Source organism: Gopherus flavomarginatus, chromosome 1, assembly GCF_025201925.1.
Source record: "Gopherus flavomarginatus isolate rGopFla2 chromosome 1, rGopFla2.mat.asm, whole genome shotgun sequence".
Classification (NCBI taxonomy): Eukaryota; Metazoa; Chordata; order Testudines; family Testudinidae; genus Gopherus; species Gopherus flavomarginatus.
In genome coordinates this window covers 256,590,297-256,612,898 of record NC_066617.1, presented here as the reverse complement: position 1 = coordinate 256,612,898, position 22,602 = coordinate 256,590,297, and the positions used below count along the sequence as shown (strand labels likewise).

Below are 22,602 nucleotides of genomic sequence, written 5' to 3'. Positions count from 1 at the left end.
TGTGCTGGGGGAGGCTGGCAGGGCTTAGCTGTCAGCCCTAGGCATTGCAACCTCCCAGGTTACAGCACTGCTTTAGTTTGGCCCTATCCATGACTAGAATTTGTGAGAGTGAAGTTGTGACCTGACTCATGGGACTGCAGTGCCACCACTCAAATTTGGCCTACACGGACTCCCATCATGATGGCTGGGCCAAACCTGAGTAGTTCTGGGACCCTGGAGCAGGGAGGCAAGCCCAGTCAGCCTTATGGGACAGAAGCAACAGGAGCTGCCATATGATCCTTTGAAAAATTCTGGCAACTTAATTTTCAGTCCCATTCCCCATATTGAGAAACCCTGATCTAGGGGGACCTTTAGATATCCTGGCTTTGAATCGTGTGCCGATCACTGAAAATGATATATGCAGTGTTGTAACTATGCTGGTCCCAGGATATTAAAAAGAGGTGGTGAGTGAGGTAATACCTTTTCTTAGATCAACTTCTGTTGGTGCGAGACAAGTTTTCAAGCTTACACAAAGCTCTTCTTCAGCTTGAAAGCTTGTCTATTTCACCAACAGAAGTTGGTCCAGTGAAAGATTGCTTTTCTCACCTTTCCATTCAAAATACTGTTAAGCCTGCACTGGATCTGAACACAATATTGCCATTTATAAGACATGCTTTAAATTCACAGAATTCTATTTAATATAGTGAAAAATCTTCTCCTTGGTGTACATGTAGTTACTCAGTTCTGATTTTAGCAGACATTTAACACAGCTGAAAAAACAGGATATCATAAAAAGCAACAAAAAAAAACCTAACAGAATTTGGACCAAAAAGGTCACTCAGTAACAGTAGATGCAGAAATACAATATAGTTATTGTTCATTTAAGATCCGGAGTTTTTACCAGCTTTTTTTTTTCCCACCCAATAAGCTTTACAAATTCTTTATTTATCCAATTGCCCTTACAAGTATTTTTGCGATCAGTCTCCCATATACAAAGCAGTGATACAAACAGTGGGTCTCAAAGCATATTAATTAATACCAAAGGAAGATCACAAGTTCTTGTCAAAATCTGACTGAGAACTTATGTTAACACAGTATACAGACAATAGTTCAGTAACTTCAGGGTTCAGGTACCCAAAGGCTGTTTCACAAACAAACCATCCGGTAGAAAAAACACGTTTTCTTCAACTTAGGAAAGATATCATCTTTCTCTCTAGATGGAAGTTAACTTATATTTGCAGCTGAATGCTCTTAAGAGTAAGGAGAATGAATTGCCACTTTTTCTGTACATCAGTGGGAAGAGGAGGAAATAGTTCTCACATAGAACTACTTCAGTTTGGAAACATGACAGCTAATTCTGTATTCAAAATACGAATACATAAGTGTAGCAAATCAAAATAACTGAAAATAGATTATGCATGTAATATTCCTTGTACAAACCAAAGTGAAGAAAAGACAATTGCTTTAACAAGACCAGAATTTAATTTTAAATTTTCACATTTAAAACAAATTTCAGGATAACATATGCCAGTGTTTTAACTTTATTTCACAACATGCAAAGTCAATTAACACATAAAAAAAGTATGTTTCTTTAAGTTGTAATTTTACATTTATACATCAGAAATATCAATTTTAAAAAAGCTGAACATAATTAAGTCTACAACAGCCCAACTTTGATTTATGCTGTTAGTGCACATATCTGTAGAAATGCTACTTAGACATTATATTTGCCCACAGTCTGTGATGACAATTCTGTTCATCAACCCTTTGGGAGAACCAAAAGATTCAATTTTTTTCACAACATCCATGCCATCCTTCACAAACCCAAATACCACATGTTTAAAGTCCAGGTGTTCTGCTTTTTTAAGTGTGATAAAAAACTGAGAATTATTGGTGTCCCGGCCACGATTTGCCATCGACAGTAATCCAGGACCAGTGTGTTTCACTTCAAAGTTCTCATCCTCAAATGCATCTCCATAAATGGACCGACCACCTGTTCCATCATGCCTAGTGATATCTCCTCCCTGAAAATATTAATCATTTATGGAATTAACTCATTACTAGCCCATAAATATCTATCAAGTAGAAAACTTCCTGCACGTTTTCCTCTAAGAATAACTGAATTGGAAAAATATTAAGAGCTCAGATGTCTGGATACTGACAAAATAAGACAGAATGGTGTCTCATTCTTAGTTTTAGCCATACGTGATCATCATAACAAGCGAGCAGAAACCTGAACATACAAAGTGCTCATAACAAGGACAAAATTTTCATATGTGCTAATTTGTGGCCTAACTGCAAAAGGTACAGAGAGTCCTCTACTCTGAGAATAACTGGTGTCCTGTTTTCTAGTTGAATCTACTCAAATTTGAGGTCCGCACCTTACAAACTTGGGCAGGTAAGACGTTCTTTGGGCTTGTCACAGGGACATCCAGGAAAATTAATCCCAATTAACTAGAGGTGTGAATCTGAAGTGAATTAACCCCACTAAATCCCTGTGTACACACTGCATTTGAAATTCAAGTGGCCTTAGTTCAGTTTAAAGTGAATTAAACTAAGCCAAATTAAAGGCTACTTCAGTTCCGAATGAGGGTGTTCACACTAGGGTTTAATATGGTTTAACTAATCCACTTCAAACTCGCAACTTTAGTCAATTTGGATTAACTTTCCTGGATGTCTGTGTAGACAAGCCCTTCATATGTTGGTCATGTGTTCTTAACAAGCAAAGAAAAATGAAAAATATTTACTGCTAAGGGCTCCCTGCAGCTAATACGAGCCACTCTAATGCCCTTCAGAATCAGGCCACTAGTTCTTCTAGTCCACAGCTAGCCTGGGCCAGTGTTTGGGTATTAACAAGCAAATGGGTCATTACTAGCATTATGGAGCACACCAGTTGAGATCATCACATCCAAAGTGAAACGAATTCTAATAAAAATCAGTGTAAAGAATGGAATTAACAAGTACACATTAAAGACAAGTATGAAGTATATGGAGACTTTCGAGCAAGCTTATTAAACTGGGAAATCGGAGCACCATACTCCAATGCAATAGGATCGGATAATAACTTGAATTCTTTGATTCTGAATGTTATACAAAGGCAGCCTCTTTACCCGCCAGTTTAGGTTCTCAGTCTGAGAACTGAAATAGCTGTACTAATTACTAACCACCACATTGGCTAGGCACCCAGATAAAAAACAGTACTCAGTATACTGTCACTGTTTGCCAAAGATTGAGTCTGCAGAAGTTGGTGCATCAAGTCTGCACAGATGAGAAAAGTGTGCAAATCAGTTTGAGAAAAGTGAAATGATCCATGCAAGTGGCAATTGCCTTGATGCATCTGGCCTAGAGAATCTTTATCACTGACAATACACTGAGCCAGAAAGAGCACAGCCTAACTTTTAGATGTAGGTTATATTTGAAGACCTAGTATTTAGGAAAACCAATTACTTTTAAATGAGCAAATCTGATATGGAAATCACTGAGGTACAATAAAAGGAATCCTACAACTTTTTAAAATAAAACCACCACTTTTCAGACAAGAAGTACACTCTTAAACTAGGGAGTAAAAAGCCTATCCACTGAATCAAAATCTTTGGTAACCTCCTCACTCCATGTAACAAATGGTCTTAGCTGTAAGAAACGAAAATAGGTTTTATTCTAAGAAAAAAAAATCTTCAACTTGCACTTACCTGACACATAAAATCAGGAACTATTCTGTGAAATATAGAGTTCTTGAATCCAAATCCTTTTTCCCCTGTGCACAGGGCCCTGAAATTTTCCGCAGTTCGAGGAACAATATTTGAAAATAGTTCCATGGTTATGTGTCCTAAAGGTTCATCATCAGCAGAAACCTCAAAATACACTACAGGGTTGGTTTCCTTTGACAGTTCTGCTGCCAAGGATACATGTGCTCTCTGAAGTTCTGACAAATTTTGTTGGCATTCTTCAAATCTTCTCTTGAAGGAATCAGCCATTTCTTGACTTTTAAATCGAACTGCAAGTTGTTCTACTTTTGCTTCGCCATCTGAAATTAAATTCCCAAACAGATCACAGCCTATTCAGCATCAGTTACAGTTTTGTCATATATACATGAAGAAAATTTTTTCAAGGAACCTACACAAAACACTATCTTTTCAAACTCACCAGCATAATCTGTGGCAGTCCATACTAATGCATTGTTTGATGTATTCAAGGGCTTTAAATTCATTGTTTTTGTGATTACATGATTTGCACACACTTTGAGAACTTGGTCCCTTCTCATTAAAATTCTGTAATATTTCTTCTGTGTATGGAAGAGAATTTTTATCTCTCCAACTCCACGCTCTTTCCACTGGTTGACTTCTCTGTCCCATCGATAGAGTTTTGCCCTCTCTTTGAAGAGAATTTCTTCATCCTCTTCTCCAGATTTCACCTCCACCTAGAAAGCAGCAAAAACAGCATATTCATGCATTTCCTAGACAGTCACAGTCACCAGGAATCTACTCATGCATTAAACAGAATGGGTAATAGCGTTCTATTATCCTGATTTTACACCCTTCTCCCCATTTAAAGTCTTCCTCCAAAAACCATACTTTCTATTTGAAATTCTGCATGGGCAGGCCTGTAGCCAGAGGAGATTATTCCCAACTTTGTGGTGAGGTGAATACATTTTTGAGATAGGGAATTGAAAAGTGAGGTTTATTTCACAGTTTAGAAAGTTAACTTTTTATAAAGTCATCTCTCAAATACTGCTTTGCCTAGAGCAAATTTAAATTTGCTCTAAGAATCCTTGACATGTTCTGGGGCATAGTTTCTGGCACAGAAGTTTTTTTCTACATGTTTGTAGACCTGAATGCTTTGGAAGTGGTCCCACCCAAATGTATAAGCTTTACTGGGATACAAGTGTGCTGGAGGAGTAGCATTATTTTTTATATAGCATAACATGGTGCTGTGTGTTATTTTTAGTAGTGTGCTATGCTTTCTGCATACAAGAGAATGATCTCAAAGTACTTGCTTTCTATAACTAGACCACAAACAAGTAGAAGGTGCAGGATTAGACATGTGCATGAAAGATATGTATTTGCTTTTGTTCGGCTGTGCATATTTCAAGTTTCTGGTCTCTTTACAAATGTTAAAAACTACAGTTGTTAGAGTTCTGTTTTGGGACAAATGAAAGCTTGAGAAGATCAGGCATTACAAACAAGCGAGATGGTGAATGAGGAAAGGTTGTTTATGGGAGGACATGTTAAAAAAAAGAAGGGGGAATAGAAGGGGCAAGGGAGATTAAAAGGAGACACACAAGGTGAAAGATGAGTGAGGCTGTGCAGGATTTTAGAGAAATGTTACCATGGATAACTGTTACACCACGTCTATAATTAAAAGACAATCAAGTTTGTCTTTAGAAAAGATTTTAAACGCAACCCAAATAGACACCTCATTAACATTTCTAATATGGTTTAAACATCACCAGTTACCAGACTGCATTCACTGTAGATTAAGAAATTGCTGCTAGGATAATCTGAATAATGGAGTTATATAACATTTTCTCTACTATGCTATCCACCTTCCACTATAGGACTACTACGTCCTGCCAGGTCTTGAACATCTGTCTTTTGCTTACTGTGCGCTTCATCTTCAGATTAATTTTGCTCTGATTGTGCTATTAATTCCTTATTGCTCAGTGGTCCTGGCAAGTGTTCACCCAGGTTTAGAGGGAAGAGAACAGAATATATGGTGTGGTACAACAGTTTTATTCTTGGCAAGAGATTTGGATGGCTGCATCACAAATAAGTGGTAAAGCCATAAGCGAGTTCTGCAGGTCAAAGCAGCACTTTAACAAGTGTATTCCAATCATTTATTCTGAATACACCACACATTTCGCAGAATAATCTTTAACCATCTGAGCTCTTAAAAGAGCTACTGGTAGTATTGTGCATTTCTGCGCACAAACTCTAGGTCCCTTGTATAAGTCAAGATGCATAGAATTCAAAGTAATTAAAGTAATTTCAGAAGCTTTAAAAATATATGCCTAAGGCAGCTTTTCCATACAATCTTGAAATTTTAACAGGGTTATTAGAATCATGTGTTCCATCCTATTGGAAACCAGGGAGACTCCCTAAAAATGTTTAGCCCTGATAGTATCTAATACTGTGTAGCCTATTTTTTCCCTCTGGTGGAGAACTGATTTTTGTCTATGCGGGGCCTCAGAAAAGCAAAAATGATTAATTTTTTAGAAGCAGCAAATGTTGGCATCTAAGTTGAACGCAATGCAAAGCCTGGTAAAGTGGGGATAATTTAGAGTTCTAGAATATTTTCAGTTTTACTAATTAAATGTGTTATTAGTTTCATGGACATGCTTGTTTTAAGAGAGTCTCTAAACAATGACCAAAACCATCTTACCTCTGGTAAGGACACTATAGGTTCGAAGTGGATATCATCACTATGTACAACTTCTTCATCACTACCATCTTCATCTTCATCTCCTTTACTGGCTGGCTGTACTCCGAATACAGCTGCTCCTGTATTTTCCCATTTGAAGTTTTTATCTAGTTATGAAAAGGAGTTTAAAGTTTCAGATATCTTTCCAGACGCTCCAATACACAAACACACACACAGGTATTATACACAAAGTTTCTTAATTTTCATAAACAATACCATTTCTAGAAAAAGACATTTAGTTTACATGTATTGTCACTTACAATTTAGTACCTTATGAACTAGTAGAGATTCAATGCGCATAAATACTTGACATAAAGTTACATCAAAAGTAATTCCAATGTGAGTTTATGATCAAAAGTTTGAATCTGACCTTTAGAACCAAAAGCAAAATCCCCAGAATTTGAAGCCAGATCTGCAAATGACAAGCCAGAAGTAGTGTCAAATCCAAATGCGATTGCTCTGCTTCCTATCACAATGAGAGAAAGGTGTAAGAGAAAAGAGCATGGCAAGGATGACTTTCCCCACTGAATACTCAACTTTATAACTGTACATAACACCAAGATCCAGAAAGTGGCTAATATAGCTATAAATCCAGGGATTACAGCAAATTTATATCTCCTCCTCTTTTTCACATGAATGCTAATATATAGGGACACTTCAAAGTGACTAGTGGCTCCTTAAACATATATCCTAATAAAAGAATAATATATTGGTTCTTTGGGGCCCCCAGAGAACAATTTACGTGACAAATTGCCACCCTTTCTTTGCAAAACTGCAGAGCCTTAACTACTACTAACTTTTCCACACCCCCTAATTTGTACACAAAGGACAATTAGTCAATATTTAATAGCAGCATGCACTAGTGTGGGCTCTCATAATAGTAGAATTACCTTTGATGCACATGTTCATTTTTTCTTTATTCCTTTGGCCAGTACAATGATTACAAGTAGCTAAGCAGAATTAGTACACTTCTAAAATCCATCTTGGTTACATACACTTCTACAGAGAAATGTGACTTAAAGCCCCAAAAGTACATTACCTTGGTTTATGGACTCTGTTAAATTTGGATCATTTTCTTTTTTAGTTGACAAATCAACAGGTTTGTCATCAGTTCCTGACAAAGTCTGTGATGTGGGGGGGGATTCTGTGGTTGAGTCTGGTTCTTCACATCTAGTGGTTGATGGAACAGATACTTCAGCCTCACTGGTACAGACTATATCAGTTGAACTGGTAACTTCGTTTTCCAAAAACTCCTAAAACAGAAAATGTGTGTTTCCAATAAATGCTTTAAAAAGAGCCAAGTATTCAGAACATTTAGAAAACACCAGCTTAAATTCTTTTGAAAGCTGCCAGAACAGCAGCATTAGATAATGCAGTCTCCCCTCCCCTACCCCCAAACAGGAACACTGCAGAAAAGTGGGAGTGTTGGAAAACTATATAAAAGCTAGCACACTGATCTTCAAAGCTAAAGCACCTTTAGCTCCTACTGACTTCAATGGGGTTTGTGGATAATCAACATCTTTGGGAACAGATAAGGCCATAAATGCTCATGGAATTAGAAGGAAGAGGGCCAAGGAACACAGATTGCAATCCAACATCTCCATTGCTTATAAAATGTGTTTTTTCCCCCAAGTGGAAAAGTCTTTGGGATCCAGGGCCCTTCCTTTGACACTAACAAAATATACCAAGTAACAATATTAATAAAAATTAATACCCAAGGTGCTTGAACAAGCAGGCTAACAGGTTACAGACTTCTAAAGATTTTAGAAGGAATTTTTTGTTAATGTAATGAACTTAACATTTAAATCACTTAACACTACTATTAACTTGGCAAAGCGTCCTTATGTTCACATTCTTCTTTAAATACTGTTAGATCATTTACTTTTTCTGAATCTTTGAAATTAGTTCTTGCACACTCAAAAGCTATGAAGTGCTTAGGATTTGACTGTACTGGGGACAGAGAATGGGGAAAAGAGTAGTCTGGACAGAAGATTGAACATGAGGCTAGAAGACATACAGTTCAAGTTTTAGTTCCAGGTCTGCCAGATACCTGCTTCATAGCCATGGACAAATCAAACAGTTCTTGCTGTGAAATCCTCAGTTCTATAAAATGTCAACCACACTAAGTTTGCAGGGAGTTTGACTATTAGTGATTTTAAAGGACTTTGAAAATATGAAGTGCTAGTGTGTTTAGAAATCCCATATATATTAAATGCATCTTATTGTGCACAAATACATTTTTTAATTCTGCAATTTAAGCTTTTTAAAAAATGGTTTCTACAAACAGCTTCAAAAATTTTATCTGAGATTAGATTTGTTATTTACTTTAAAAAAAATCTCCAGGGAAACCTAAGGAATACTAATCCACTGGGACTGAAATCGAAAGGAAATGTTTCATAAATGGTCTCAAAATTTCAGATGCTTCTACCACAGATTTGATTGGCACCCTACTGAGCTTATTTCAGTACAGGGGAAACTATTTTGTTCTTACTTCTTAGCGTACACCAGACATTTGATTTTAAAAAGCTAAAATATTTCAATAAATGTACACGGTATTCATAATGCTATTTCAGTGTTGAGAGTTAGTGCCACCAAAATGAATTAGAAAAGTCATGCTTTGAATTTTAGTTCCTACTTTGGCTTCTTGAACTTTTTTAAGTTCTGTCTGAAAGTCTTCCAGATTGTCATTGTCCTCATCAGTATCACTACCAACACCACAGAAAAACGTAGAAGGAAGCTTTAGAGTCTCTGCTTTAGCCTTTTCTTCAGGAGTTGGTTTCTTTTCCCAAACAATAAAACACTCTCTCTCATTCTCTGGTTCAGTTTCTCCCATGATACCTAGAGAGACAGCACATCAGAAGTTACTGAAAAGTAGCAAACAGAGCAGAGTTCTGAAGCAAAAAGTTTCTAGGACACAGAGTATGAGTCAGCGGTCAATTCCTGCTTTAGGTATCACAAAAAGGAGGTTTGGATAAATAATTTTTTAGCTTCTATGCTAACTTTTACAAATTGCACATTAGATTTTCTTGCTTTATTTAACTCTAGTACCTTGATCCAACTGGAAATACAACACCAATTTTAGAGCCCTCCATTGGTAGAAGCTTTTCATTTAATTGGAAAATAAAAGGTGGTAAATTTGCAATTACTTTGCCAGCAGCCAATCTGAGTAGTTTGGCTCTGGAAGAATCTTCACAAAAAGGCGTGTCTAATATACCTTCTCTTCCTAATGTCCAAACCCCTTCCACCTCCTACCCTCAAGAAAAAACTCATACCACCTAGATGTTATAATGAAGTTTAAAAACAAAGTTTCCAATTATACTGCCAGAACCAATAGGCAGGGCAAAATAAATTAAGTTTTCTACAAAAATGACATTTCTTGCCCTTACTTTTGGTACCACTAACTTTTAGATCATTAATTTACACACTCGTTTGTGCCTACAGATCAAGTCTATTCATGAAAGGTGCCACATAACTTTGGAACTGAAGCTAATAACTTCAAGGCTATGATTTCTCTGTTCTGACTGAATCCCTCAAATTTCGGTTGTAAAAATTTGGCGGAGAGATGGAAGCCTCGAGATGGGAAGGGACATGATGGCATGTCCTGTCAGCTTGTTCTGATACAGCTGAAATAGATGCTGGTCTGTGCCTCAGGTCCTTTGTGAGTTCCAGTTGTCCATTATTTAGTGATGGGGACCTGCAGGGTGTGGAAGGGTTTTAGATGTCCAGGAGTTTGTGATTTCTCCTTTTACAACTTTCTGTGGTATGTCCTGGATCATCTTTGCCATGCACCTAATGATATCTTTGAACACTTTGAAGTCATCCACCAAGCCAGGCAAAGGGGATTCACTGCCTCATCAAGGGAGAATGAGACCACCACACCAGGGACCAGTTCTTCAGCAGGCAGCTGATACTCTTCCTCACTTTCCTCCTCTTGCCTCTCCTGTAACTGAGTCTGCACTAGCTGGCTTTACTAAGATGCCGTATAATCTCTCTTTGGGTAAGGGTATTTAGCCCCGAGACAGTAGAGGATGTAGGCTTTCTAGGAGTATAGCTGCACATCCCAGGGTGTCCAGTAGGGTCATGGTTGGAAGGGATATGAATACTGAGATGGGGGGACACATGAGGGTGAGGGGGAAGTTCCAGGAGTTCCAAGTATCTTCCTGCTACCTCTCCTGGTGTTTTCTCTAGAATCCCTATCCAAGGAGAGGAGAGTGGAAGTGTGCATGATGCGTTGCTGCTGTGTCTACATGATGACAAAAAGGAATACGCTTCCTCTAATGGAGGGCTCATTCTATCCAGAGTGCCCTGACTTTGAAGAGGAGAGAGGTGGGTACTGGGGATACCTCTTTAATCTGATGTAATAACAGCTCTGGAGATATGCTTGGATATCACCATCCTCAAGGGGAGATGACTTGGTATCAGGCCCACAGATCAGTCACTTGGTAGTACAGTGATTGCTTTGGGTAACAACTTAGCTGGTATTGAGGAAAATTGTTCTGATAGGCACCTCAAGTGGGAGAAACAAATCTTCAGAAACTGAGGCACTGGGTTCTGAGAATCCTGGTGCGGAGAGAAATGCGGTCCACAGACTTAGTGGATAAAAACTGCTCTCCTGAAAATTGTTACGGAGGCACCTGAAGAGGGCTTGTCAGGTTTTTGGCCTGTAGGAAGTTCAGTTCAAAATGTCAAAAGTTTGGTGGCTCTTGGTATTAGCTTATTAGGCATCAGAGAAGATAATTTGTGCCTTGTTCCTCACCAGAGCAGCACTCCTTTCTGCCTATTAGTGATGTCAATGCCAGAATGGTTGCAGTTGACTGGAGTCTCTTAGATGAGGCCAAAGATCTAGGGGTGGAATCTCAGCCCACAGGAAATCAAGAAGGACAGACTAGATGGATAGTTCTCAACCTTTTAGGGCTCCGGACCCATCTGTAAACCTTGATGGCCCGTCATGACCCACAGGGATCCACTGGGGAGGGGGATGACATGCAGAATGCTCAGAGTGAAGATTCCAGATGCTCTAGCCAGATATAGACAGGTGTCTGGGGGACAGAATGGCCTAGAGGTGCAGTGAGAAAACATCTAGGGATCAGGATTGATAGTATGATGGAGGAGTTCCTGGCTGTGGGCTGGGGAATTGATGTCAGGGAGGGGGTTCCTTAGAGAACATGACACACCAACTACATCCTCTTGGCTCCTGTCCTGCAGGGCAGGCTGGGCTCACCTCCCACTGAGGTTGCAATACTCAGTGACGGTTGCAGCTCAGCGGCTCACCGGACCAAATTTGTGAGAGTTATTGCTGCAACGTGATGCATGGGGTTACTGCGTGACTCACTCAAATTTTGCCCAGCCGGCCCCGCATTGTCATGGTGGAAGGGTGGCTGGGTCAAACTTGAGCAGCACTATGGCTCAGTGCATCATTGCAGCACCTAGAATGGGGAGCTGAGCCCAGCCAGCATCATGGCCCATTGACAAATTCTGGCAACCCAATTTTGGGATGCGACCCATAGGTTGAGAAACTCTGGACTAGATGATTGTGGTTTAGTACCCTCTATTAGAGTGTCCTCTCCAAGAAAGCTTGCATCGAGCTATCAAGGAGGAAGAGCTTCAGATGGTCTTCCCTAGCTTTCTGAGTGCACTTGGAGAATGAGTGACCACTTGGGAATATGTCTTTCTAGTCTGAATTGACATCAGGAGTTGCCATCCTTAACAGGTGTCACACCTTCACATGAAGAACTGGTCTTGAATGTCAAATTTAGCTTCTGCCATGGTGTTAGGTCCATCTATAGCGGAGGAAGAAGTGTCTACTGTAACAAACTTAAGTGAAAATTATTTTGGGGGGCTTTTCTGCCAGTGGGCAGATACTAACGAACCCCAAATCAACCAATTAGGTAACACTAGCACAGTGTGCAGAGAAGAAGGTTGCTACTGCAGCGTTTCCCGCTGCCACAGATGTTAAGGAATGGATGGTGAGTTGGACCTGCTTCAACCTTTATGTCCTTGGCTGGCACTGGGGTAGGGCAAGACGACATGTAAGGCACAGGTGCAGCCCAAATACACACTGCTGGCCACACACGAAGAATGGAGTCCATGTGGACAGTCACTGGAAGACTAGGGAGAATTTACTTAGCTTACCTTCCTTACTTTATAACCCTAAGGATGAAAATACTAGTGCTGAGATTGTAAAGTTTAAAATTTATGCAGAGAAGTTATTGAGATTTACAGGAAGAAACTTCTGCTGGTTTCCGATAGTTAGTATAGTTAAGACAACCTAGAGGAAAAAATGCTCCACCAGATTTATAGTGTGTAGTTCTAAAGCCTCCGGGGCTTCATGTTCATTTTTATTACATTCCAGAGAACAGCTTTCTCTATTTGAAACAGGAAGCCTATACAATTCTAAATAGAATAACTTCTTTAACGTTTCAGTCATTATGGAATTTTGAGTATGTCAGTGTATTCCATCCTGCCATAAATTTAGTAAATACAGTGTAGGTCCTGACAACCAGTTATTCCTGTGTACAAATTTGCCTAAATATACATATACATATCAATTACATACCATAGTGTGCACAAAAAGTTCAATACCAGGATAATTAAAATTGGGCACAAGTTATAACAGTTTCTTTAAGTTGCTCTCCTAGACTTTGTATCTTAAATTATTTCTGGAAGTGGAGTGCATGTTGTGTATCTGTCTATCTATCTAACCCTCCACAAAGGTGCAACGCTGATAGAATACAAGGTATGTCAGCTTTTGAGATTTGATTACTTTAAATATTTAGACATGAAAAAGCAGTATTAAGAGGTTTTAAGTTAAGCAGCAGTTTAGAGTTACACTTTCAAATCAGAGGGTGTGGCTGAAAATTCTGTTTCGAAGTTTTTATTTACCTTGCCCTGGATCTTTTGATGTTTTATGCTCTTTGGGATCATCAGGATATAGCTTTCCATTAAGTTTCTTAACAGCCATTTCATAGTCTTCATCTTAAAGACAGAGAATTGAAAAGAGTCAGTGATTTCACACCAAATATCCTCTGGTAACCAATTCTAGTTACTCTATCCAGACTTGCAAGTCACTCAGGTTATGGAATCATGAGCTGCATATTCACATTAGCTTCTAATTTTTAAGAAGGGAACAGCCAAACAGGAAAAAAATAATCTAAATATTTCTTGCTGTGTATGTATTTGTTGATCTAGTTAAATGTTGAAAAACGCCTTCAATATAGACAGTTCTGATTTCGGGGCAAATTCAGTCTTATGTTTCATGATGCCCAAAATAATTTTATATCAAGTAGTTTCACAGCACGATTATGAGATGAACAAGGAAAAATTTACACATAAGCAGCTGTTAATTAGCAAATTTGGATAAGGAATCAGAAAGAAAATGGATATTTAAATGTGTTGATTTATAAATATGCTACAAAGTCTTTATGAAGTATTTATTTCTCAGGGCAAACTTTTGTTAAGTTAGACAATCACAGTCCTCAGCAGCAACCAGATTCATAAATGAATTGAAACATTTAGCATCTTGACATTAGGATTTTCAGAAAATTAGTTATTTTTAAAAAGCGATTTACTTTAAGAGGATGTTGGGGGACCCCTTCTGTTACTTTTCCATTTTTTTTTTTTTTTTTAAGTTTTGGGATACGAATGGCGTGTGTTCATAATTTCATGTTTTCCCAGAATTGCCTCCTAATAGGGAGGTCAGACAGAAGAGCAGAACATATTTCATTTGTGGTTCCATAGTCTATCCAGCCAATTGTGATTCAGGAAGATAGGGGCCATTCTTGGTGCTTCTGGTGTCAGACCTGTGAGGTCCTGAGCATACTGCACTGAATCCTCTTTTATTGTTCCAAGAGATAACTTAATTGTAGTAAGGCATATATGGCTGAGTTGAGCTACACAACAGTAACGTGAAGATCTCATTACACAATCTCTGGCCACAAGAGACAGGAGCACTGTGTCTTCAGAACAGGTATAATGCTTCCTCAGAGCACAAGAGACCTGCCCTCCCCACATCCCCAAAAGGTAAATTTCTATTGGTCAGGCCAAAGCATACGACTGTTGCTTCACAGTTAACCCAGAGTGGATGAACAAATTTACAGCCCCTTACCATCATCATCTTCACTTAAGTAACCAGGCTTATTCTTGTAGCAGAAGAATGTTGAAGGTAGTTTAAGAGAGTCAGCAAGAGCTCTTTGTCCGGGGGTAGGTGTTAGCTCATAAACAATGAGTACATCAGAGGGAAGTTCTACATCAGTTTCCTTTTTCCTCTCAACTGTTATAAAACCAAAAAGATTAACAGGATCAAAATGAACATGCTTGAGAACAAATCTGAAAATAGCCTCAACAGCTAAAGTAATTTTGAAGATAAAGTTAGAGAACACATGTAAGCTGCAAATATATAGAGCCACAAGAAACTAAGCATCAAAATTATGACAGAGCACTAAGAGAAAGGGATTTAGTATGAAGAAAGGAATGTGTCCTTCCGACATCAACACACACTAGTAAATACTTAGGTGTCTCACCATGCTTTTCACTAGGCATAAAGCTAGGGTTGCCAACTTTCTAACAGCACAAAACAGAACACCCTTGCCCCGTCCTATTCTCCAAGGCCCTACCCTCACTCACTTCACTTCATTCCCTTCCCTCCCTCGCTCTCCCTCACCCTCACTCAGTAGCTTATTTTCACTGGGCTGGGCTAGGGGGTTGGGATGCAGGAGAGGGCTCCGGGCTGGAGGTATGGGAGGAGGTACAGGCTCTGGCTGGGGGTGTGGGCTCTGGGCCTGGATGAGGAGTTTAGGATGGGGCTCCTGGCTGGGGCCGAAGGGTTTGGAGTGCATAAAGGACTATGGGGTGGGGGCTGGAGTGCAGAGGGAGTAAAAGCTCCAGCTAGGGGTTCAGGCTCTGGGCTGGGGGGTTCAGAGTGCAGGAGGAGGCTCCTGACTGGGGCAGGGGGTTGAGGTGTGGTAGGGGCTGTGGGCTCCAGGAGAGAGTTCGAGTGCGGGAGGAGACTCAGGGCTGGGGCACTGGGTTGGGGTGTGGGCTCCAGGAGGGAGTTCGGGTGTGAGAGGAGGCTCAGGGCTGGGGTGCAGGAGGGAGGTCAAGGCACTTACGCTGGACAGCTCCTCAGAAGCTCCCTCTCCAACTCCTAGATGGAAGCGTGCGCAGGCCAATGGGAGCTGTGGGGACAGTGCGTGGAGCCCCCATGGCCACCCCATACCTAGGAGTTGAATATGCCAGCGGCTTCCTGGGAGCTGCACAGAGCTTGGTAGGGAACCTGCCTGCGCTGTCAACTGGACTTTTTAACAGCAGTGCTGATCAGAGCCACCAAAGTCCCTTTTCGAGCGGACACCTGGCAAGCATATATAAAGCATGCTTCACTCTTCACAGTCCTTACTTCTGTTTATTTTCATCACACAACTTAAGTCAGACCCAACTGCTGCATGCATTTTAAATTTAGAAAGTTATTTAAATAGTAAAGTGTAGGTACTTTTGGCATGCTGAGTACTATGAATTAGAGCAATGGAGCATAATTTTATTAAAATTCACTTTTAAAGATGCAATGTAGAGACTGAACTAAATTGAATGCCAAAACTTGTTACCTCCTATTCTCTTGCACTTTTGCAAGTGTAACTACTCAACTGATTTTTCTCAGTAACAATCCTGCAACCGGAATTGCACAGGTGGGCCCACAGGCACATTCAGAGCCCCACCTGATTCCATCCACACAGATCTAATTGTATGATTGAGACCTAAATTTACGGACAAAAGCTTGGATTTGTCTACAAGGAACTGTTGCCAGATGAATTAAAAAAAGTCTCTCCAAATGGGATTTAATTCCTGAAAAATCTCAAGCAGGAGCTCAATATTTTACATATTAGACTTTCTATATTAAAAAACTGGGCTTCTTGTTAGCTACTACATCGATAGATTTGATGGAGTAATAAGGAAGGCTATGCACCCAATACATTTCAAGTTAAAATTATTCTTACTCCCCTCCTCTGTTTGGAAGAACAGGATCATATTAAGCATACAAGTTTAATTAGGACTGATTTTCAGCCCATTTTAATTAACTACTTTCTCCAGCTAGAATGACCGCCACATCTACCTTCGCTCACTCCCATCTTTTCTGCACATCCCTTTGATTTTATTTCCACGCCCTCCCCAACATTTGTACTACCAAAGCTGCCCATTCTGCTTTTACTAAGGCCTGGTCTACGCTTGGGGGCGGGGGGGGGAGGGGAAATTGATCTAAGTTACGCTACTTCAGCTATGTGAATAACGTAGCTGACGTCGACGTACTTAGATCAACTTACCGTGGTGGTCTTCACCACAGTGAGTCGACTGCTGCCGCTCCCCCGTTGACTCTGCCTGCACTTCTCACTGAGCTGGAGTACAGGAGTCAACGGGAGAGTACTTGGGGGTCCATTTATCACATCTAGACTAGACATAAAATCGACCCCTGCTGGATCGATCGCTGCCCACCAATCCGGCGGGTAGTGAAGACATACCTAAAAAAGCACTGGGTAAGAGAATGTGGCAGCTGATTGTCAGCTACTTATTGTTGCAACTTTTATTGCATTAGGAATCAGAAAATCTGCTACCATGCTACAACACAGACAAACTTGAATCAAGATTGTTGACAGTGAATACATTCCTTAAGAAAGGGTTTAAGCCCAGCTTGTGTACACTTTTGCCTCGGTAAATAAAAATAGCTAAAACCTGGGCCTGAAGGAAGTGGGAGTTCTGATGTTGACTTGAGAGCCAGGATTTCATCTAACATCTTTAAAGAAGTTTGGAAGTTTCTTTTTCTTGGACCTTTAACTTTTAGAATGACCTTTTTCATCAATTCTTCTTTTCATGCCTGTGCAGTTTAAGGTCTACTGTTCGCAAAAGAAATTGGGTCACATTGGGAAATACATCTAAGCCTGTATAATGCGCCACACCCATGGCTTTTGGCCCCTTGACATGTATGTTGAAGCAACATCTAATTAGTAAGTAAAGCTCCACCAGCACACTGAAACAGAACAATGTCAAATTCATAGAAGTAAACAGATTGAGCCAGCCAAGCTCTATTGGACTTCCAAAAATCTATTTAAACCTTAAAACCAAAACCACACAACATCTGGCAGCCAGCAAAATATCTCATTAAAAAAAACACTCCCTGGTTCTCAAAAATCACATTTATATCCTTTCAGGCTTTTAGATACTACAAAGATGATGACACCTCAATCCTGAACTGCAACAGTCACTGCTCATCACTGGGACTTGGGCATCCAAGGAATTATCCTGTTTGTCCAGATCTTACTCTACTTCCACCTATACTATTAGCACTAGTTTAACACAGCTTCTGAAGAGCAGTGCAGATGAAATCTAAAAAGAGTAGCTGCTGCTAGACCAGGGATCCGCAACCTTTGTCATGCAGCTAGCCAGGGTAAGCATCCTGGCGGGCTGGTGTGTTTACCTGCCGTGTTCGCAGGTTCGGCTGATCGTGGCTCCCACTGGCCATGGTTAGCCGCTCCAGACTAACGGGCTGCAAGAAGCAGCATGGGCTGACAGATGTGCTGGCCACAGCTTCCCCCAGCCCCGGGACAGAGAACCGCGGCCAGTGGGAGCCACGATCGGCCAAACCTGCGGACACGGCAATTAACAAACTATCCCATCCTGTCAGAGGGCTTACCCTGGCAAGCCATGTGCCAAAGGCTGCCAATCCCTGTCCTAGACAGTAAAGTTTCCATGTGCTTTATGTATTCTAAAAAGGAGAACAGTTTGCATAGCACATCTTTTGAAGATTCTCTCCCCGCCACCCCCAAAGGGAGAGTAATTAGTTCAAGAATTAAACATCAAGGCTGGGTTTAAAACCATAGCAGTTAAGAGCTCCAAGTACCAAAAAACCCTACTTTTTTGTTCATGCTCCAACTACTCAAACAGAGCTACACCAAGTTTCATACTTGACATGAAAGTTTCCTCTGATCAAGCCCACCTCAGGATGTTTCAGCACAAGCCCTCATCAGTCATATCTGGTTAAAAACATGGTTTATTGTAGGGTTAATAGTGAGATTAACCCTCAAAAGAGAAAATGGAGAATTTGGTATGAATAGCCTTAGAGGTGTGTCCTCAAGAACAAAGCTGAGGTAGAGTTTGGAAAGCTCATGCTACTATTGGCCATACTGCACCCATTCGATGGCTAGCTACAGGATTTTAGTTCCGAAGTTGCCAATCCAGCATCTTTCATGAACACCAAGCTTCCAGTAAACCATCATTAAATCAGACATGCAGAAAACATGCATTACTTCCATGCAATAAAGCAAATATGAAATACGTTCAAGGTACACCGTAGTGTACTAAACAGAAAAGTCTGTTCAGATTAAGCAAGGTGGTGGCCAAAATCATCCAAGAATGAGTCCAATATTTGTTTGGCATCATTGCAACATCCTAGTAATCCAATGCCCACTTCACAAAATGCATGGTTCAGAAGAAAAGGTACAAAACAGGTATTGCAGACAACTGACCTAAAATATAGCCAGATTTAGTTGCTTTAGAAGAGTCAATTTGTCCTTGTTTCATGTTTTGCTATTAACATTCCAAAATCTGATTTTCCTATTAATTATATGAATAGACGTGGCTGAGCTATTTATAACATTTCCAACACAGCTATATAACAAATATGAGAAATTTTATACACCACTGTTTAACTACCACAAAACCAAAATTAGATTCTGCAGACTGAGCAGATACAAGGAAAGTAATTATGATCCATCAATAGTGTTCATTCCATAACATTAGAAAAGAGGCATTACTTATCCAAAGCAGCTTTCCATTGCTGTCCTAGCATTTTGCTTTTCTTTTAACTTACTGATGTCAAGACTAGGTAGAACTAAGTATCTGAGTCTGGGCTGCTAGTGTTTGATAGCTGTGAACTGATTTTTTGTTCACTGATATTGAAGATTTTGTAGACCTGAAGATTAACTGAGTTTTCTTTGTAAATACTTTGATATCATTAGGTCATGTTACTGTAAGACTCAGAGATTGGTTTCCAGATGGCTTATATTAACAAACATCCTTGCTTTGCTCTAAGGGTGATAAATTTGGGAGGGGGGTTAGAACTACTATGTTCTGCTAATAGTTACATTTTTCTAGAGGGCTGCTTTTGCCAAGGCTGGAAGGAAAGAGCTAGAGTTTCTAACTTGTTTCTAAAAAGAAATATCACTATCCGTAATCCTTGACTACATTTTTAATGGGTTGGATTTGAAAGGCAGATTTTAGAGGTGGCCTCTATTAATTCCCTCCCACCCCTATCAGATCAGTACATTCAAAGGCTCAGCTGTAGTCAAATGTGGATTTTGATATTTTTTAGTATCAATTTTTTAAAGAGAATAAAATTCACACCATATTTCCAAGGTCTGTAATGCAGAAGAACCTATTGAACTAGATCTTGCAGAGTGTTATAGTCTCTACCTGTGGAAGTTAAGAACAGTTTGAAACTTCCAAAAAAATATATGGGTTCTTTGTTTTCCATGTAACAATGCACCTTAATGTAGCATCACTAAAGTAAATTTTGAGGTACAAGCTTCATTTTAAGATCAGGGAATATTTTGTGCAACTTAATCCTGTGAATGTGAGATCAGAAAGTGTTTCCTATTTTAGTTTTTCCTCTTTTTACAAACGAATCATATCAAGTTATGGGTACTCAACATTTAAAAATATCAACTACACTATATATTCATCACTTTTTCCCTCTGTAAAGGAAGACGACTAAGATAATAAAGAACAAATTTAGCCGGAGGACAGAATCAAGGATATTTACTTTATTTCAGCAAACAACAAATGAGATGAACTGAGGGTTTTAAATTTAGAATCTAATTAAAATTGGAAATAGCAATATGGTTCTTTTAATCTGGGCCGGGCTCCAGGCACCAGCAAAGGCAGCAGGTACTTGGGGCGGCCAATGGAAAGGGGTGGCACGTCCGGGTCTTCGGCAGCAATTTAGCGGCAGGTCCCTCATTCCCTGCTGCCGAATTGCCGCCGAAGAATGAAGCGGAGCGGCTGAGCTGCTGCCGAACGGCGGCAGATCAGGGCTCCCCCCCAGATCGGGGTTTTCCCCCCGTGCTTCGATGCTTGGAGCGGCAAAAAAGCTGGACCCAGCCCTGCTTTTAATAAAGAAAGAATTACTATTGGTGGAAGCATGTAATATACCTTTTCAGATTATACTGATGGAAAACACTTTTTTGATACTCTAGGAACTAATATTGTTAGAACAATGAGAAGTATTTGTTTTATGGAGACAACATTTGACCAAGTTATTCTTAATCTAGGTAGAACTGCATGTATTTAGATTATACCATGTGTTTGTTTTAAGATCTGGTTATATATGTTTCGTACTGAGGACTGTTGCAGCACTAAAGTATGAGACATTGTGTGTCCAATTTAAAAAAAAATTGGAAGATACAATGTACACAATTCAATAGTTATATTACTATTTTAAAAGGAAAAAAATAAAAATAAAGGTTCCAAAAGTTCTCACCAGCCTGGTTTATTCAGCAAGTAGTCAGTCATCCAACAAAAGTCTATTTTTAAAAATAAGTTAGGTGCAGAGCAACTCCTTATGCAGCCACACACTGGGTGAGTAGAGAGCACTGGCCTCCCAATCTCAGAATATGACTTAATAATGAAAAGGGCCAAAAGTAAACAATTAGGGGAGCAGTGAGCAAACTTTTGAATGCTTCCAGTAGCAGACAGGTGGATTCAATTCAGACACTAACTGGAAAAACTCAAGAGTTCCGGACAGCTGTCTCTGCCTCCCATTTCACAGATGCTTATTTTTAAGGATATATAGTTCTTACTGGTTAGACACTGGGAATGGAACTGAGCCAGTTTGAAACCCTCTTCATAAGAAATTCCAACATCCTGAGCATACTCAGTGTAATTTCTCATACCTCTCCTCATCTTCCTAGGGAAGATTTTAGCAAGCAGATCTGGAGTCTCTATGGTAAATCTGAAGCAATACAAAAGCCAAAAAAGTCTACCAAGTTGAGCACTCCAAGGCCACCAGTTGTGTGAATTAAAAAAGACCTAAACTAACAGAGGGCAGGGAGACATTCTTTTGCTATGGCAGGTACAAAGTCAAAGACACACTAATTCTAACTACTGCTCTTCAGCATGCATATTAAATTTGTTTAAATTTTCATACCATTATATAGCCAACTGCTTTGCCACAATTGGGCAATTGTCAGTACCAGCTAAAGAGTGATTTCATCACACATTCAGTGCAGTGTTTAAATACCTTTACTATCGGGCTGGAAGGAAGGTGTGCTGGTCCAAAAGGCCATTGGATTAGATTTAAAAAGACTAAAATTAAATCCTAGAAAATAAATTATGCAGGTGTAAGTGTTTATTTGGACTTTTAGAGGGGCACAAACATATCTATGTTCTCAAGTGTATGTCTCCAATATCTAGAGATCACAATCAGCTAATGAATATTTGCACTGCCTGCTGCATCTATTTATCAATCTATCCAATGCATGTAAACAAGCACCAGCTATCTAGTTTTTCCTACCAGGATACATTACTACATAGATCAGCATACTTTTCATAATTTTTAAATCCACTGTTAGTCTAAAATTCTGCATTGTCCAATTTTGACTGCACTTTAGTCAAAGTATTTCTATTTAACAAAATTGATTTGACTGCATCCCCCCCCCTCCCCGCCCACCTTTTAAATGCCAATACAATCATAATACGTAGGGCCCTACCAAATTCATGGCCATGAAAAACTCGTCATGGACCATGAAATCTGGTCTTATGTGCTTTTACCTATACTATACAGATTTAACAGGGGAGACCAGCGTTTCTCAAATTGGGGGTCCTGACCCAAAATGAAGTTGCAGAGGGATTGCAAGGTTTTTTTTGGGGGGGAGGGGGTGTCACAGTATTGCCACCCTTACTTCTGTGCTGCCTTCAGAGCTGGGCAGCCAGAGAATGGTGGCTGTTGGCCAGGTGCCCAGCTCTGAAGATAGCACCCTGCCAGCAGCAGCACAGAAGTAAGGGTGGCAATACCATACCGTGCTACCCTTACTTTTGTTCTGCTGCTGGCGGCGGATTTGCCTTCAGAGCTGGGCTCCCGACCAGCAGCCGCTGCTCTTCAGCTGCCCAGCTCTGAAGGCAGCACCACCACCACCAGCAGCGCAGAAGTAAGAGTAGCAGTACTACAAC

General features: G+C 40.0%; 1 protein-coding gene across 2 annotated transcripts in view; it reads right to left on the bottom strand.

The window, feature by feature from the left end:
- Positions 1-653: 653 nt before the first annotated feature.
- The window catches only part of LOC127033562 (E3 SUMO-protein ligase RanBP2-like), a 64,349-nt gene continuing 42,400 nt past the window's right edge, over positions 654-22,602 (bottom strand). The window contains exons 21-30 of one of the 2 annotated variants that reach the window (XM_050921499.1): positions 21,674-21,751; positions 14,501-14,665; positions 13,279-13,371; positions 9,032-9,234; positions 7,436-7,649; positions 6,767-6,862; positions 6,358-6,503; positions 4,123-4,396; positions 3,669-4,003; positions 654-2,003 (exon numbers count right to left, since the gene is read on the bottom strand). In XM_050921499.1, coding sequence (XP_050777456.1) covers positions 1,701-2,003; positions 3,669-4,003; positions 4,123-4,396; positions 6,358-6,503; positions 6,767-6,862; positions 7,436-7,649; positions 9,032-9,234; positions 13,279-13,371; positions 14,501-14,665; positions 21,674-21,751 — 1,907 coding nt within the window. In that variant the 3' untranslated portion in view covers positions 654-1,700. The remainder of the gene's footprint in view (positions 2,004-3,668; positions 4,004-4,122; positions 4,397-6,357; positions 6,504-6,766; positions 6,863-7,435; positions 7,650-9,031; positions 9,235-13,278; positions 13,372-14,500; positions 14,666-21,673; positions 21,752-22,602) is intronic. The other variant, XM_050921492.1, reaches the window with a different exon arrangement.